The sequence below is a fragment of the Pelobates fuscus genome, chromosome 11 (genome assembly GCF_036172605.1).
Source record: "Pelobates fuscus isolate aPelFus1 chromosome 11, aPelFus1.pri, whole genome shotgun sequence".
NCBI classification, from domain to species: Eukaryota; Metazoa; Chordata; class Amphibia; order Anura; family Pelobatidae; genus Pelobates; species Pelobates fuscus.
Window position 1 is genome coordinate 39,503,676 of NC_086327.1, and position 19,080 is coordinate 39,522,755.

At 37.9% G+C, this 19,080-nt stretch overlaps 1 protein-coding gene across 3 annotated transcripts in view; it reads left to right on the forward strand.

The window, feature by feature from the left end:
• TEAD2 (TEA domain transcription factor 2) overlaps positions 1-19,080 on the forward strand; it is an 83,852-nt gene that overhangs the window by 51,284 nt on the left and 13,488 nt on the right. The window contains exons 4-6 of one of the 3 annotated variants that reach the window (XM_063436258.1): positions 4,388-4,452; positions 11,776-11,838; positions 14,840-14,851. In XM_063436258.1, the coding sequence (XP_063292328.1) occupies positions 4,388-4,452; positions 11,776-11,838; positions 14,840-14,851 (140 nt within the window). The remainder of the gene's footprint in view (positions 1-4,387; positions 4,453-11,775; positions 11,839-14,839; positions 14,852-19,080) is intronic. The other 2 variants (XM_063436260.1, XM_063436259.1) reach the window with 2 other exon arrangements.

Sequence of the window (19,080 nt, forward strand, 5' to 3'; positions counted from 1 at the left end):
CCCGATGATTCACATTTTAATGAATAAGTGCTTGGCAATGCCAGCAAACATGTTGTTGCCAGGACGGGAGGGAGTAGTGTGTCTGGCATGTGGTTGCACATGTGACGTGGTTTATGTCACTTCCATCCACTCAGCCGTAAAAGAGATGCGTCTTTTTTCCGACAGCCATATTTATATTATAGTATATTGACTATACATCAGAACATAAAAAAAATCAAAAAAAATCAGGGCTCCACATAGATAGTAAGTCTATGATATGAATGGCATTATGATAATTTAAAAAAAAAAAAACCTGTAAAATTTCATATATATGTGAAAGAGTTCCAGTGCTCCGGCTGAGTACCTATGTCAACGGTCTCTCTCTAAAAAGCAGTGAAGTGACTATAGCCCTCTCCCCAAACACTAGACGACACTTAGTGAAGGGGTTTTATAGGGACGATCATAACGGGGGTTCATCAACGGTGACAATGGATTCCCTCCCTGGGATAACGCAATTAACTGGTAATGATTTAATTAGCTTCCAGACAACAGGACACCTTACACAGTAACCTTACCTCAATACTTAATTCTCTATCAGTATATCGTCAACTTATACATCCACGGATAGACCTAGTTCCCTTGAGAAAAATGTCCCTAAAGCACCCAGATTGGATGTACACAGCACGAGTAATCATCATGTAAAGTTTAGCTGGGCTGTGGCCATTTTCCTATCCGGTGCAGAGTTCCAGGCTAATGCACTACTCATTTGTTTTATTGAACGGTTTGGAGGGATTCCCTTCATTAGGGATGCTGCCCTCCTACATATTGTTTGTTAATTAGCGCTGACCTATTGCTGTATTGTGTGAATCATTTTGTGGAACCTGGGAGTGCTGATATTTCTTATCCAGTATACATATTTTAGGGCTATCGAGCACCGGTTGCAAGGCCATTCTCTTTATATATATATATATATTTTTTTTATTATTATTATTTTTTTTTATTTTTTTTTTAATTTTTTTTGGAGATTGGCTGGGTTATTACCTAAAGTGAGAATTCAAAGTGAACTTCAAATTTAAGGCCAAAGTAGCAAAACTGAAAGCATGACTGAATTAAAGGATTTTTCCAGTTTGGCTATTTGACCTTACATTTTAAATTCACTTTGAATCCTCACTTTAGTGAATAATCCTGTTAGTGTCTTCATGAGGGGGAGCCAGACTCCTCTAGTGTGGTTGGATGGGGCATTTCTATATATCCAGGAATTCCCCTATTGTGTAGTAATCTGCTTAAAATAATTCTAATAGTGGAGAGTTGCTCACTTGACAGTACGTCTTCACATTAGTCACATAAGAGTGTTAACAAGAACGGGCCCCAAGGGGTGCCTGCAGATAACCTTGCTGCCATTACTGTAGAATTGTATTTAATATTTTTTATGATTTTTTTGGTTACAAATGTTGTGGAATTGCAATAGAACAGGATTACAAACAAGTTGCTCCACAATGACACATTATAAAATTATATAAAATCATACATTTTGGCCCTTTTGGATGGCTTCGTTGGTTGTAGAATTCAGCATTAATGTATAAATTAAACAAAAAAGTTAGAAGCGCTCCATCACAAAACTCAACTCCCAATGCTTTCCTATGGGAACTCTCTGGATTGGCTGAGATAATTGATCTCAATGATCTCAGAAAAGGAGGCAGGTCGGAAGCGCAGAGACTGAAGCTGCGAAGAAGACATGGTAAGTTCCTTTAGTTTCTTATATTTGAAGGACCGGGAGGTCCAAAACGCGTTGGAAATTTTTGCTTAACCTTTCCCTCCTGCTTTGTTTTCCTTTTCGGGTGGCTGAATAAGCTTCAGTTTGGTCGAGTGAGCGCTAGTTGTGACTTTTTTGTTTTGTTTTGTTTTTTTGTGCAGAAAACTTATGTGAACTACCTTTTTTATTCCCTAAATGGTCACCAGGGCTTAAATCTAAATGATGTGATTTTTTTGGGCATAGTAAAACTACTTGGGAGTGACATTTCTTCTTGAAATAGGGTATCAATGATTTTATCCATTACACTGTTATTAAGGACCACAATAAAAATACATTATTACGTTTCAAATTTAAATTCAAGTGTAATGTTTTGAGCTGAAAATCTTGCCTAAGGCCGTGTTTTATTATTATTTTATTATTAACATAGCGCCATCAGATTCCGTAGCGCTGTACAAAGGGTGGACTAACAGACATTTAATTGTAACCAGACAACTTGACGTACAGGAACAGAGAGGTGGAGGGCCCTGCTCAATGAGCTTACATTCTAGAGGAATGTAGATAGCCTTGCTTATGAATTTTATAAGTGTTATCTCAAAGTCCTCTATTTGTCTTTTTATATTGTTTAGTGTTGTTTTTCTTTTTGTTACTTATTTAGCTTTATTTTCTATACAATTCCAATAGAGCAAACAGTGATGTTCAAAAATAATATAACAAACATATAAACACTCCATTTTAAAAACCGGTATTCTTTTGGTTATACCTTATTAGTAAACAAATCTTCAGATTTACTAGCTGCTGTGATGGAATAGCTCAGTTGGTACCAAGTGATGTTTTTTTTTTCCAAACCTTGGGTTCACAGGTTCATTTCCCACCAGGATGGAACCACTAATCATTTAAAGGTCAATAAAATGAGTACTGATAAATTGGAGTCATAGTTACCTCTGCAAATCAGCTGCTATTTCTTTATCTTTGAGCCAAATTACCGTGAGTGGCCTTAAGGAGAAATTGATTATAATAAAATAATTATTATAACAATTTGACTGAAAAAAAAACAAACAAACCCCAGGTGCGTCTTTCGCCACCCTATCTGCCCACAGCCCCTCTATGTCTCCCTGCCAGATAACAAAAGATAACACATTATCTCAGCCCCAGGGATGGGAGGAAAGGTGTTTTGGAAACACATAACCTCCCTGACCTACACAATTGAGCTTTTGCAAAAGGCAGTAAGTGGTTCTTGCATTAACTTAACAAGTGAACATCAATACATCAGTTTGTTTGGAGTGAAACATTCTGCTGCCATTTAACTTACCTCCCCTAATTTAGTACCAAGATCTCCTTTCTCCGTGTAACTCCACCAATCCCCAAGAGCTCTGCCAGATCAAAAGTATGTCTGTGTATACCTTGTATCTTTAAATCAGCAGTCCATTCAAATTCAGCCAACCACAAAGAGGTATATACACCAAAACAAAGCTCTTAATGAGACCTACCATTAGTGGGACTGGTGATAATAGTGTTTAGTTCCTACGATTTTTTTGGGGTTTTTTTTGTTTGTTTTAATTACTATTAGAATACAAGGTTTTGTAACACGTGGGACATTGATCTTTGTTTTACAAGTAAAATTATTTTACGCAAAGTTATTTACGAAGCTAAGTGAGTTGTCAGGAGTTCGAAATAAATTCTAAATGAATTTCAAATTTTAGGACAAAGTAGACAAATATAGAAAAGTATGAAACAAAAAACAAAGTATATACACTAAAGAACTGTATAACAAAGTATATACACTAAAGAACTGTATTATTTTAACATTTATACGTACCTATTCTGGGTGGTTTCCACTTTTGTTTGTTTGCTAAATATAGAAAAGTAAGTTGTTTATAGTTTGCCTATTTCAACCTAAAATTTGAATTTCAGTTTGAATTAACTTAAAATAGTACTTTGATAAGTCACACTTCAGTGAGAAGACCTACTTTAAAATATTTTAACTGTAAAACTGCAGAATAGAAATGTAAATATATATATAAAATATATACACATAATATGTATTAATATATAGACTGTAAGCTCGTTTGAGCAGGGTCCTCTTCAACTTATCCTTCCTGAAAGTTTTCTTGTAATTGTCCTATTTATAGTTACATTCCCCCCTCTCATAATATTGTAAAGCGCTATTGTACGGAATCTGTTGGCGCTATATAAATGGCAATAATAATAATCAAAATGATATATAAAATAAAATATCCTTATCATCTCCAATTTTTTTATACTTTCACTGTTCTATGCAAATGGCAAAAATCCAGTCTATTTGTCCCCAGCTCAGAAAACAGCAAACATCAGTATATGCATTGCATTCATTATTGCCTTTGCAATATCTTGATTTGCTAGTTTTTTTGATAACTTTTTTCAGATTTTCTCCCAAAATCCAGGCTAACTTGTGCGGGCATTTAGAGACTATCTAACAAAACAACAACAACAAAAAAAACAGTAGTACTCTGCTAAAATGTATTTAGGGATTCTTTAAGTGTTGCCTTCTCAATATTTTTTCCTGTTTAAGACATAAAGATTATACCTCATCACACACAAAAATACAAACATGAAAATGTCTAGAATTTTAGCTTATTTTTTTTACAGACCTTCCATCATTGTCTGTTTGTTTTGCAGGTCGGAACGAACTGATTGCCAGATACATAAAACTTCGGACAGGCAAGACGCGCACAAGAAAGCAGGTGAGGACAGTGGATAATATATGCTAGTTTAGAAGTCTGATCAATAATAAGTCGAGTCGGATAATACCTGAAGTTTGAATTTTTTTGTATTTTTTTTTTTTTAGAAACTTTTAACTTCAGTAGAACATCTCATAACTTAGCATACAGATAACATTTTGAAATTGCAAAGAACAATCATTACACTCATCGCCATACCATAAAGAAAGCCCATCATGTAAACACTATGTGATCTGCCAAAATTTATAAACGTCTAAACCTTTAGATGTGTTTGGGTCTTATCAGTGTCATGCAGCTGGTATTCCCATGGAGCAAACAGGGTCAGTTTCTGGATTCTTTGTCATTTTCCTGGAGACAGCCTGTGGTTTTAAATACTAAAGATAAGGAGATGATCAATTTAAAGATGGGTGAATAGCCCTGTACCCACGAAATGTTCCACCAGAGAATAAATAATGGCCCCAGGGATGGTCAGTCTGAAGTTTGTATTCACTCCTGAAGTGTGGCGGATGACTGGTGAATTAATAACTCTTTACTGTTTATTAGTGTCTTCCTACATTCCGACTTTGAACCCTTTAGCATGGACCTCACTTCTCCTGTGCCCTTGCCACAAGTCATCCGGAGCACGCATTCCTCATACTAGGTCTATGGCTCAGAGACATATTCCTTGCAGAACACTATGTTACCTTTGATGGAAATTAAAGACTGGTAAACACAATCTAAGAGCAGTGCCCTAATACTTAATAAAATGAGCACGTTTGGGTGCCTGTATCCACGAATTGACACCTCTTCACATTAATACAAACTCATTAGTTGTCCATGTGATTAGTGAGTTTAGGGAGGTTATTAGCACCAAATAAAATATAGAAGTAGATAGCTGGATGGGTGGACTGGTGATGTGTCGCAGATAAACAATCAGGAAAAAGTGATATGGGAAGTGAGGGGCCTCGTAACTCTGTGGGAAATGTTCTGCCTGCAGTGTCACTGGGAACAATGCAAATTTTACTTTAAATACATTTCCCACGTCCCCTTTACCACAAAGCTTTGTTCTTGTTTATTTCGTACCCAACAGAGTAAAATTGCTTTCTTAGTATCTAACTCCTCTGTCTGTCACAGTGCAGCAACATACAGCCTTTATTTATCTGTACAATACCAATATACCCAAATAAATAATAGATAAAACACATGCAATGTATCTAATGAAAGTCAGCAATGTTTATTATTGGAAAAAATATGCATCCTGAGCTTATAGACCTTGTTTAATGACCAGACCTTGGACTGAAATGTTGATCTATATTCACTGACCATTTGTTGAGTGATTTCTAAAAATTAATCTTATATAGCACCCAGTACTGTTTCCGCTCAGGTTTATATATTAAAGCCAGTGTTTAACCACCTGGGCATTTACTGCTTGATACCCACATGTGTAGCCCACATGCCAGTTATATAATAGACAAAATATACTGTTTGCTGCTTTGCCCCCATCCATGGGAACTTTGCTTAACTAACACTTCCAAGTTCTCATGGCAAGGAAACACTCCCTACAGACCACATCATAAAAATACTAGTCCTGTTGATGAGCATTCCACGCAGATAACATTGATCGACTAATTTAACTGTGTGTACAGCCTTCGCCCCCAAGTGCAGAATCTCACTGTCTACCCTTGTATTTCATTAAAAAAAAAAATCACATATTGATCAATAAATTAATAAACATAAAGTAGATAACATTTAGTTTTTTTTCTGTCTTTTAACTGATCTGCCATTAGGAAGATTTAGTTCTATTTATTTATATTGCATGTGTTTGTATCAAGGTGTTTATCATTAATAACTGCACAGTCCCACCTGTTTGGGGACCGCAGTACTGCAGTTTTCTTGAACAATAGTTACCTAGAGCAGGCTGGCTGGCCCAGGCAGTATTCATGGGCTCAGAGCAGTACACAAACCCAGTCCACATTCTGTTATAGTAAATGGCTGTAGACCAATTGTTAAAGTGTAACGATTGCTCAAGGCAGCTGACGTCTGTGCTCAGCGATCACTTATTTACATGGTAGCGGATCATATTCCATGTTTTGCAGAGTTACGGGTTCCTAGATACAAAAGACTGCTTACTTCCTGCTCCTTCATCCATATCACAATGAGGGATTGCTGCCTGTTTTGGCACTGTATCTAAACACATTCCGTATGAACTACTTTTTTGTTGTTGTTTAATTCGGCCAAAATTTTTTCTTAAGACTATCCAGGAGTTGCTGTTCTTCCTCTATTAATATGCTGCAAAGTCGTACTTGTTTAATTTCGAAGAATTTTGGGATCAGATTTTATGCTTTTCTAAAATAACAAAACTATAGGGAAACAGATATTGACTCCCAGGAGCCAACGTGTTAAAAAAAAAAAAAAAAGACATTTAACATTTTAATGTGTGTTTTGAATGTGTTTAAAAGGACACTGTAGGCACTGTATCTGCTTCATCTCTTTGAAGTGGTTATAGTGTTAGGAGTTCCCTGGTGCCATCCTTTTATTCGGCTGTTTTTAATGTGTTTATGTTTTAATGCTAAACAAGAGAGCCTGGGAACCATCCCCTCTATGCTGATTTGGCTAATAATAAAGAATATACATGGGAAGCAATGGACGGCTGTGTTTGGCTGAAAATGTAGGCTGACTGCTTTTAGCCTGTTAGAGCTCCCTTTGCTGGTATGAATTTGTCTGACTACAAGGAAGTGTGTATCTCTGCCTTAGCCACACACGCAGTAGGGGCCGGGCTGTGGGTGGCCAGGTACCTTTATTAGATTAAATGGTTATAGTAATTACAGTGACGCTTTAATGATTTATGTTATTCATCTTTTAGTAGAAAATAGATTTGTGACAGAGGAGAACCAGTACACACAGGCTGATCACTCAGTACTAAAACTAAACCAGCATTGTCTACTGCAAGCATTTGTAATTTCCTTTACCAACTCTGCTGGAATGCATTTCTCAGATTTCAATAGTGTCCATTCAATGTTTGTTATATCACAGCCCAAAATACTGTGCGATACATTAAGTGATCTTCAAAATCCAAGTGTCGTTTTTAATGTTTGGTAGTGGACTGCTTCACAGTCCATGCCCTGGTTAAAACCCAGGGTTTAAAATATTCCTAATATTCCTACTTCTTCAAAAAATACTTCAGTCCTAACATGTCAAACTACTGCTCTGATCCAGACAGGTCACTCATTTGCCAGGCCTGTAAAGATAGTTCCTGTCTTGTGTTCCTCTTCCCAGCCCCTCCTTTTTCACATAGCGGATTATTCACTAAGGTGAGAATTGTCGAAAAATGTAAGTCATTTTTAAATTTAGAGCAGCTCATGGTGACTCTGCCGCTGGCAATGGTGATTGCTGCAAAGTCAATTTTAGTGGAATTCCAACACAGACATAAATTAATTTATTTTGGGGGGTTGGAGCCAAAGAGCCAAACTGGAAGCATAGCTCACTATGAAAATTATTTTGGTCTTAATTTTGAAATTTACTTTGAATTACCCACAGTTCTCACTTTAGTGAATAACCGTGATAGTCTCTGCATTCACCATTAGTCTGGGGGGGGGGGTCAAAGTCGGTCATAAAAGCACATAGGCGTGCGCACGGGGTGTGCCGGGTGTGCCTGGGCACACCCTAATCCCCGCGGCACGCCTATGGATTAAGTCCTGCAGGAACGGAGTTCCTGCACTTTTTATGAGCAGGAACACCGTTCCTGCAGGCACTCAGCGCCCCCAATTGCCCCCCTTCCTCCCACTGTGATGGGGGGGGGGGGCAAGAGGTGATGGACCCCAAACCCCCGCCCCGGTCGGGCGCCTGTCTTTATCTCAGCCGCGGCGAGGGAGCTGTGTGCTCTCTGCTTCCTCTCGCCGCGCGCCGTTTGCTGATGCCGGAGCCGGAATATGACGTCATATTCCGGCTCCCAGCTACAGCAGACAGCCCGCGCGGTGAGAGGGAGCAGAGAGCACACAGCTCCCTCGCCGCGGCTGAGATAAAGACAGGCGCCCGACCCACTGGATCCCAGGGACAAGTCCACGCCAGCACTCCAGGTAGGGAGGCTGGGTGGACATTTTTTAATAAAAAAATAATAATTTGTGTGTATGTGTGTATATGAATGTGTGTGTATATGTGTCTGTGAATGTATGTATGGGTGTCTGTGAATGTATGAGTGTGTGTCAGTGTATGTGTCTGTGAATGTGTGTGTGTATATGAATGTGTGTGTATATGTGTCTGTGAATGTATGTATGGGTGTCTGTGAATGTATGAGTGTGTGTCAGTGTCTGTGAATGTGTGTGTGTATATGAATGTGTGTGTATATGTGTGTCTGTGAATGTATGTATGGGTGTCTGTGAATGTATGAGTGTGTGTCAGTGTATGTGTCTGTGAATGTGTGTGTGTATATGTGTGTCTGTGAATGTATGTATGGGTGTCTGTGAATGTATGAGTGTGTGTCAGTGTATGTGTCTGTGAATGTGTGTGTGTATATGAATGTGTGTGTATATGTGTGTCTGTGAATGTATGTATGGGTGTCTGTGAATGTATGAGTGTGTGTCAGTGTATGTGTCTGTGAATGTGTGTGTGTATATGAATGTGTGTGTATATGTGTGTCTGTGAATGTATGTATGGGTGTCTGTGAATGTATGAGTGTGTGTCAGTGTATGTGAATGTGTGTGTGTGTATGTTTGTCTGTGAATGTATGAGTGTGTGTGTCTGAATGTGTGTGTGTCTGAGTATGCGTGTCAGTGTGTGTGTGTGTGCACATATATATATATATATATATATATATACACACACAAACGCATTGGAGTGTATATTATTTTTTTTGGTGGGGGGAATCTTGGGAGAGTTCCCACACTTTATTCCCCAGGACTTTATTCTCCCCTGTCGGCTCACACAGAACCGGCGCTATCTGAGTGCCGGCTCTGCTCTAAGCCTCCATGGGCCGGCAGGGAGATCAAAGATCTACCTCACCGGCCCACAGCAGCATGGAGGGAGGCAGGAGAGGACCCGGGGAACTCCAGACAGCAGCTCCGCCAGGTTCCTCTCGCGATATCTTAGCGTTGCCATGGCAACGCCCAGATCTCGCGAGAGTTAACTCTAGCCCCGCAGCCCGCAGGCTAGAGTTAACTCTCCACTGGACCACCAGGGATGGCACATGGCAGCAAGGATCCCCCCTCCCTACATAAGGTACGAAGGGAGGGGGGATATTTACTAATCTGCCCCCACCTCCACAATCCCTCCAAACATACAGAACACACACACATACAGCACCCACACACAAACAGCACCTACAGAAATACAGCACCCTCACACAAACAGCACCCACACAGCAACCACACACATACAGTACACATACAGCACCCACACACAGCTTTCTCACACACACAGTACACTAACCACACTTTCACAAACACACAACACCCTCACACACAGCACAATCCTACCTCAACTCGTCACCTGATACCTTCAAAGTGGAGCCTCTCAAACTCTCTATTTAGTAAATAGACACTTTAAACAAACACTAGCAAGAATAGTCTGCATGAAGTTTTGTTTATTCCCGAAACAAATTATAATAAAACATCTCTTCGAAACAGGAAATGACTTTATCCTGTTTAAACAGAGTGAATCATAATTACTTTCAGTAATAGAAGACTAATACAAAGTATTGATCAAGGCAGTCAGTTCTTATACAATGTGGAGTTTATGGGGAAAATGCTATTTAGCGCCATGTTAAAGAATTAAATTAACAATAATCTTAAATATTTTCAACAAGAATACTTTCAATTTTGTTCTGACTCCTTGCCTGTTGTAAATGCAGAATTAGTTACATTTTCTCTTATTTCTGGATGGTGAGATAGATTGCACCCACAAAGAGTAAATTGCTTCCATATTTAACATGAAGATGAGCTGTGCCACCCTGGGAACACGATTTATTTTAATCTAATGTGCCGTTAGATTGCTTTATACATACATACCCCGCTTTACATACACTCACTTTAAGTACACTTGTGAGTACAGACATTCCCACCAGTGTACGTAAAGGTGCCTCACGAGTACAGACAATCCCGCGCCTCTTCTGTCTGCGAGTGAACAGTAAATGAAAGGTTCTATGCTCACCTAGAGCAGCTCCGGTCAGTGTCTTTGGGGCAAGAACTTTTCACACCTTCTGACATTGCACAGGTTAATCATCTCAAATATATAATGACTACTCCTAGCTGAACATATTTTGTCTGCCCATATTCTGCAATCAGCTGCCATCCAGTGAAAGGGTTTACCCTGCCATTTTCTATAACTTTGCAGCTTAGCCACAATTCTGAGGATTCAATGTTAAACCATAAATGCTTAAAGTGATGAAGAGGAGTTTCTAAACAAAGTGTGCAACTAAGCTAACAAATACAAATTGGCAGTGTATTGACAGAAAATGGCCCAGTGGGCAGGGTTTATTTAAATTTTCCTCCCAGTTTAAGATTGTCAGATGAGTAAAACATTAAAGATAAATGGTACAATCTGGAATGAGATTTTTCTTTTTACTGTTTGTTTTAACTGAATAAAAGCTCACTGGAAATCACTACATAAATCACTGGAAATCTGCCATTGCAGTATCAGTTATGCATGTAAGTTACCATTGCAATGCAGTGCATGCATTGGGAAGTGAAAAAAAGTTCTGCTTCACTTTAAGTACATTTTCGTTTTACATACATGCTCTGGTCCCATTGTGTACTTAAAAGTGGGGTATTCCTGTAGTCAGATTAAATAGAGTCTGGTATGGTTGACCCCTTGGCATTTACAGCGATCTTATTTGAGCTGCTGAGGCAGTCTTTGCTGGTGCTAATGTATCACCGATTGTGTATAGGGAACTATAATAACCAGGTGATTGATATGTATAAATTAGCCTGTATTCCAGTTGGAATTCTTTGTTGTACTTCCACGATTTAGCTGATGATAGGTTGCCACCCAGTGGTCTCTGGAAGTAATGCAGTAAAAATGTAGTATATTAATTCAGGGAGTGAAAGTTGAGGTACATGCACCTTCAATACATTTTTAGCATATCTACATAGAAAAAAACTATCTGCCTTTCCTTAAATATACAAATCTTATCCTTTACTAAAGTTTTGTCCCATTTCCATGTGTCTGTGTATAGTAACAATGTGTTGTAGAGAAAAACGCACACCTATGTCCCTATGTACTTCTAATATCCTTGTAATTCAAGGGCAGTTAACTTCTGGTTTTGCAGCCTCAACTTTATAATTGCAATAGTAAATATGTGTATTGTGTGCGCGTGCTGTTAATGTTCGTGTGCTGTTTCCTTGTCTTCTCCAGGTGTCTAGTCACATCCAGGTTCTAGCACGGAGGAAGTCCCGTGAGATCCAGTCCAAGCTGAAGGTAAGTACCGGAGCTGCCTCTCTGGAAGCTGCTAGCTTTGCTTCTCTGCTTGCGGCTGTCTTCTCCCTTCCAGGCTCGCTTCCTGTCTTGCCTGCATTTCATAGCTACGTGTCTGTTCCAGGCAGGATTAGGAAACCTGTTACTGTAGCCAGTTGGCAGCAGTGAACCCATATACCAATGAATCTATTGCAATCCAAATTGTATGAACATTGGGTTGGTGAGACTGATTGCTATTTACGTTAAAGGGAAGCAGTGACTCAAAATTAAAATTTCAACAAATTTTTTCAACACACTTGCAGTTTCCCCTATCTTCAGCCTTAATGCGATATCCAGTTACAATCCAATAGTTTATTTTATTTCTTATATATATATATACAGTGATATAGTAAGATATAGTGTCGTTTTCTGCAATGTGTATGAGAGAGAGAGAGAGAGATAATATGTAAACAAAGACACATATGATCACTACATTGGGACTTCTTCTGGTCATATATGTTGCTATAGATTTCTGGGCGGGGGTTATGTTTTAAGGAACCATATTGTGAAGCCCTTGTCTCCCAAGCATTGGGGAACGACTGAACACAATACATCCATTATTTTCTGTTTGTTTTTAATAAAAAAAAAAAACACCATAGTGATAAAACATTTAAAAAAAACAGGGTTTATTATTATTCCCCATTCATTTATCTGCTCTCATTCTGTGCCTTTGGATAGGTCTAGTGAGTCAAGGTATGCAGTTATTGTATCTTGAAAAGTTCAATGTAACTTTTTATGCTCACTCATGGGTGGGATGAAGAGTGGATTTTATAAAAAGGAGAGCTACATGTAAATCTGGTTGGTTCTGTTGATTATTCATTTGTTTTTATATAATACTAATGACTACTCAGGGTTGGCAAAAATATGGTGTAGCATGCAAAAGTATGTAAAGGATGGGTAGGTGAGTAGACAGATAGATAGATAGACAGACAGACAGACAGACAGATAGATAGATAGATAGATAGATAGATAGATAGATACGAACAGATGACATTGAATCTACATAATTTTGATCAGTATATCTTAAAGACTCGAGAGAAGTATAGCTCACCTTTTATGATTAATATTTGGGACCCCACCGGCACCCATGGAACACTAGGTTCTTCCTCTTTATTATTAATTATTATATTATAGAATATTTTTTTTTTTTTAAACTATGGTTATAGCACAGTGCCTGTTTTCGTCATCCAAATTTAGTCTGTGCCATTTAATTTAAAATATTCTTTGTAATAATTTAAAATTATGAAATTTAATTGTTGGTTCTACAGCTACAGTCCTATTGCTGTTCATTTTCTCATCCTGCTGTAAAACCCATTAAGTCTGTTCTAGGCTGACTTTCTCACTGACTACTGGCTCCTGTAATGATTTGCTTTTTGCTTGGCGTATGTTCCAAGATGTTATAAATCACTGCACAGCCATAAACACCTTTATGTTTTGACAGTAGTGGATTGGCAATTACTCTTCCTATATTAACAATCTCGCTTCGCCTGTTAACACATATCCTATTGGCAATGTATCACAGTCCTAGCCAGAAAGCAGATCTGTATTATATCATCCTGTGTCTTTAAAATCAATTTTTGTTTGTTTGTTTCCTGTACGTACTAATTATTGTACCTGCATTCACATTTATGACTATGTTAAAGGGATATAACCAGCGATAACCCACCTCATTGAGCTTTTTTTTTTTTTTTTTTATCTCTGCTTGGCCACAAATTGCTTAATCAAGCTCTTGAAATTAACCTGTTTCATAAAACAAATTCTCTAATCAATAGAGCATCCAAAGTTGTTCAGACTTTAAACTCACGTTTTCAAAATATGTTTAATCATAGATTTAGATTTAAGGGAACACTCTAAGCAACATAATTTCTACAGCTCGCTGTAGTTGCTATGGTGCCGCAAGTGCCTTGATACTTTTCTATTGTTTTAGAAGTCACACAAAAAAACTTCCTGTCTTCATAACCTTGTACGTTGCAGTGGTTATGAGGCTTGGAGTGTTCCTTGAACTCTCTTTTGAGCGTAGAACATTGCCCATAGTGTAATTTGCCAGCATGCATTGGAACTCAGAATCCTAAATTGGTGTTGGATTCAGATTTAAAAACTCGTTTAAACAAGTAATGAGCCTTAATTGCCATTTTTTTACAAGCATATCCATGATAGCATATACATCTACCAGCAAAAGATAAATAAAAAACTATTGGCGTTGTGGGCTCAAGAAATATTAGAATTATGTATGCTCTATTGATGAATGTCTTTTTTTTTTTTTCCCAAAAAAAATTTGGGGTCTTTTTTCAGACACTCCTAGATCATTGATGGCTAACTCTTGACTTTAGCTGCTGTGGACTATGTTTCAGAGACAAATAAAGCTGCAGACCTGCTCGTCTGAGGGTGGACAGGATTTTATAGCAGCCATTGAGTGATTATTTCCACGTTGGAGCATCTTGCGTGCTTTATAAAAGGACATTTTCCATTGGCATGTAGACTGTCTTATTCATGAAGCTCAGTTGGCAATTTTGTTTAGTTGAGGAAAGACAAAATTCAGTGTGAGAAAACATAGCCCACATTAGTTAGAATATGCCACGAGTTAGCCATTACTGGCCTTGACGTACTCAGTCTGACTATGTATGATGCTTTTCATGAGTTGGTTTTTGCTGGCCTTTAATATAATTTTTTTTTTTCATCATCTATTTTTTCCTCATGTCTTTCTTTTCCATTCCTATAATATATCCATTTTTTTGTATATTTGTTGTTCATAATAAATACATGCATTGTTGATTTGATTCTTATTTCCACTCCCTTCCCTCTTTCTCAATTTTTATATCCTTCTACCCATATATATCGATTTCCCTTTTGCTACTTATTCTTCCATCACACCCTGCATTCACCACTTTGCTCCCTTTTTATTCCTTCCCTGCGGGATTGCAACTTTCCTGTTCTCCGCTCTGGATGACAATCTGTTTGTGTCCAGGCTATGAACATGGTAAGTTGGTGCTTGTAATTCTAATCTCTTTATTTATGACATAACCATGTATTGAATTTGTGAACATGTTCAAAGGGTCACAATAGGCACTATAACTGCAGCAAAGAGACCAGGCTTTAGACACCAGCAGAGAGCCTTTTTATCAAAAAATTTTTGACGCAAACCAGGTAGACGAAGCCCAAAGAATCTTTGCACAATAACTGCTACAATAAGCTGTAATGGTTAGGGAGCTTAGAAAAGCACAATTTGGAAGTCTCAAGTAGGGAGCTTGTCTGGCAGGTGATGCATTTAACATAGCATTTTCCAATTAGTGTTCCGCAGGACCCTGGGATCCCGCAAGAACAAAAATGGAGTTCGGCCGCAATTTGCCTTTGGGGGGGCCCTAGGGCCACCCGATTGGTATTTTCGCTGTACAGGGGCCCGGTCGGGTGACGCAATTCTATAAAAGAATTATAAAAGGATGTGGGGTCTGTAGACTTCATGATGGTTTGTGAAATGCTATTAGCAAAGTGCGTCTTCCCTGGTTAATTCAAACATTTGAAATGACTTTGTGCACTTGGATATAAAAGGTTTGCGCTGTGGCACAAAAAAAATTTGGGGTTCCACAATGTTGGTATAGTATTTTAAAGGGTTCCACTGGAATAATTCATTGGAACCCCTGATTTAACAAGTTTAAACTAGTGTTAATAACGTAACATTAAATTGCCATTATTTTAAATATTCCTATTGATCAGCGGGTAAAATAGTTGTTTATGTAGCAAAACAGAATATATCTCTAAATGAATACTGATGGCAATGGCATGACACAATTAAATATCTCTTTAATTCGTAAAAGTCTTCTTGAGGGTCATGATAAGAGAACAATATATTTTTGCCACAGTTCTCAAGACACAAGAGTGAATCTTTTTTTTATTTGTTGTTTTGTCGTTCATTAAAAGAATGTCAGGTTTAGCTTTTTTACAAAGCTCCCCAGTATTTCGATCAATCAGTTATTCTTCTAGCGATTAAAATCACCTGTGATGCAGCACAGCGACATTTCATTTGCATGTCCCTGTCCTTTTCCAGTAAAACAAATGCTTCTTCCGTACAAGGAAGTAGGTTGTATTATAGATACCATTATCCTAACTCATGTAATTTTTGTGGCATTTAGTGGTTTCAAACAATGTAACACGTCTTAGTTGTTAGTTGACTTGTTGTTAGTTGTCTTTTTTAAATTTTCCTAACTAAAAACCCAATTTGTACAAATCATACTCAAGATCACTTAACCAGGAATTGACGGGAATTCATAAGGAAACTGTTAATTCTAGGCCAACGTGGACCTGGAATGTAGCTGAGTAGAGAATTGTACCAATTTAACAGTATTTTTTTCTAAAATTAGCAATTTTCTCATGAATTTAAGACAATTCATGATTTAGCGCAGAGGGAGACAGCCTCCGGCATTTCAGATGTTATGGAATGATGCCTTGCCAGCTTTGGGGCTCTAAGGGCATTATGGGAGATGTAGTCCACAACATCTGGAGTGCCAGAGGTTGCCTAACCCTGGTTAGCGAACAGCCCTCACAGTGTTTCATATCATGCCATTCCTAGTAATGGTAATCAACATTTTTGTCGGTGGCTTTGAAGGAAGAACATTCATGTAGGGAAAAAAGTTAATGAGTTTCTCTTTGCACTATAGAAAAATACAGTTTGGGAAAATGTATCTTCTACTTCTAATTAGACACAATCATATACCAGAGAAAAATATTCTATTGCTGATAACAGAGAAAAATAAATATCCTACTATCTGGCCACAACCCCACTCACAACCCCTAAAATTAAAGTGTCCTCCTTTGTCCATTTGAAGTGTTTGGAGGTATAATTCTGTTGCAATCCTACTTCAGGTTGAAGGAGATCTACTATCCCTGCGCTAGGAAAACTTATTATTATACTACCCTACACTTGGAACAGAAAATCTGCTAATATACTAAAATAGAGAAAGTAATCCACTACACCACATATCTAAGATAAAAAGATACTACTATCACACGAAAAGATTTTGCTGGAATTCCAGACTAGAAAAAAAAAGGGGAAAATGGCTTCAGTATGGAATGATAATTTTGTCTGCTACTGTGCTACACTAGGAAAAGTTACCTGCAACGGCAAAGTATAGATTTTCATTTAACATATGGGGAATTTGTTACTATCTTACAATCGTGTTAAAGGATGTGGGGTCTGTAGACTTCACGATGGTTTGTGAAATGCTATTAGCAAAGTGCGTCTTCCCTGGTTAATTCAAACATTTGAAATGACTTTGTGCACTTGGATATAAACTTCATCCCACAAGTTCCTTCCCATCTTGTTCTAACTTGATATGTTTCATTTTACAACATTTATTGTAGTAATAAAGTTTGAAAAAAGTTAGCTGTCAAAGTGCAAGGACTTCTATACATTAATTATCCATAACATAAAGTCTGCACTTTGTATCAGGCCGAGAGCACAGTCATTTTATGACCCAAAGTTGCTACACCTGGGAATTATAGAGAATAATTTGCATGAAAATACCCACTTTTCCTGTAGTTCTTTACGGAGTAGTTCTGTGCAAAATGAGTATGAGACTGGACCACAAATGTGTTGGACCACTATACAAATAGATGGGCCTAGTAGAGGATTAGAGTAGAAATGTATAAATATCATTCATGAAATTCATGAAATTGCCCTTAAAAGTTAAGTCCTGGGGTTTGTTATAAACGACCTTAGAATTATTGAGACATAGATATAAGGATCTCACAAAGGACTGAATTATCTTAGCAGACTAAGGTTTACCCTGCACTGAATAGAAATTCCTCCTTTGAAGTCTTTGGGAAAACTGTGATTGAGTAGCAGAGTAAACCCTGACACTACTAAAAGAATCCAACCCTGAGATCCAGGGTAAAATATCAGAATCCAGAAACCAAGCCTGACCTACAATTGCAATTTAAGAAATATTAAGATAAATGGATGCTCAAGTCCAAAACCCACAGGTGAATGTTCAACGTAGGAGTCAAGGTTTGAAATCTAAATGAGGCAAAATAACTCATGATTCAATTTTTGTATAGTATACATTTTGTAATTGCATGGTAAAAGAAACAAAGTAACGCAAGTAGTTTATTCAGGCGCTCTAGCTGTACACAGTGCACAGGAATGTAAACAAGACTGAGTGGTACAGCCATTGTAGGCTGTCCTTATATTACAGGTGTAGACTTGTTTGTTTAACAAGGGATCCTGGACCCAATATGGCTCCTCATCTCTGCTGAGAGGCAACTACTGGATTCTGAGTTTGAGATTTGTCCTGGGTGAGACAAAGAAGAGAGAACACCTGTTTAAGAATGTTAATATTTGCTGGTACCAGAACGCTGCAGTTTGTAACATGTAGGCCACCTGATCTTCTTCTGCATCTTAAATGAGGTCCAGAGAATAAGAACAGTCAGGCAAAGAGTAATCAGCAAAGAATTCAGAGTATAAAACACGGAGCACAAAATGCACAAATGTTTTTATCATTCTGGGTGAAGGCTGTTTGGAGGCTTTTCTCGTAGGAATTTCAATCTTCCAATGTTAATCATTGTGCTCAGCCATCATAAGGTTGACTAAGCATCATGGGAAATGTAGTTCACAAACATTTTGGGTTACTCGACCGGCCAGATCCATGCCAACAGTATTATTAATCTAATATACAGTTCCATATATGCTTTTGATTGCAATCTGGCAAGCAAAATGCTCAGTTGAGCGTACTGTGGTCTATACTGTTCCACCACGGCAGATGTCTAACTTAATGCTGGAATTAATTTAAAAAAAATAAAACACATTGTAAGGGTGTAGCATATATTTCTTCACAAGAAATTGCTTAATTCTGTATAAGGAACAAAGTGTCCAATATTAATAAATATCTGTCATTCCCTGAAGTGGTGGTATGACGAGTTACCAATATTTTCTAAATCAACCAGCGGCAAAGATTGTTTTAGAATATTGTGGAGTCAAACTACATTCCATGTGATGTCACACAATGTTAGATTTATAGATGTTAAAGAAGTATTTTAAAGATAATTATCTGAAGAGAGTGCATCATGTAGCTTCTATTAGTGGTGGTGGTATTCGTTCCATTATGTCATAAAATACATTTCTATATAGTAATTTTGTTAGCTTGGCCTGGAAAATTACCTTACCTTTTGTTTTACAACTTTCTGCTATAGTTTATTGATTTACCGTGTTGGCCT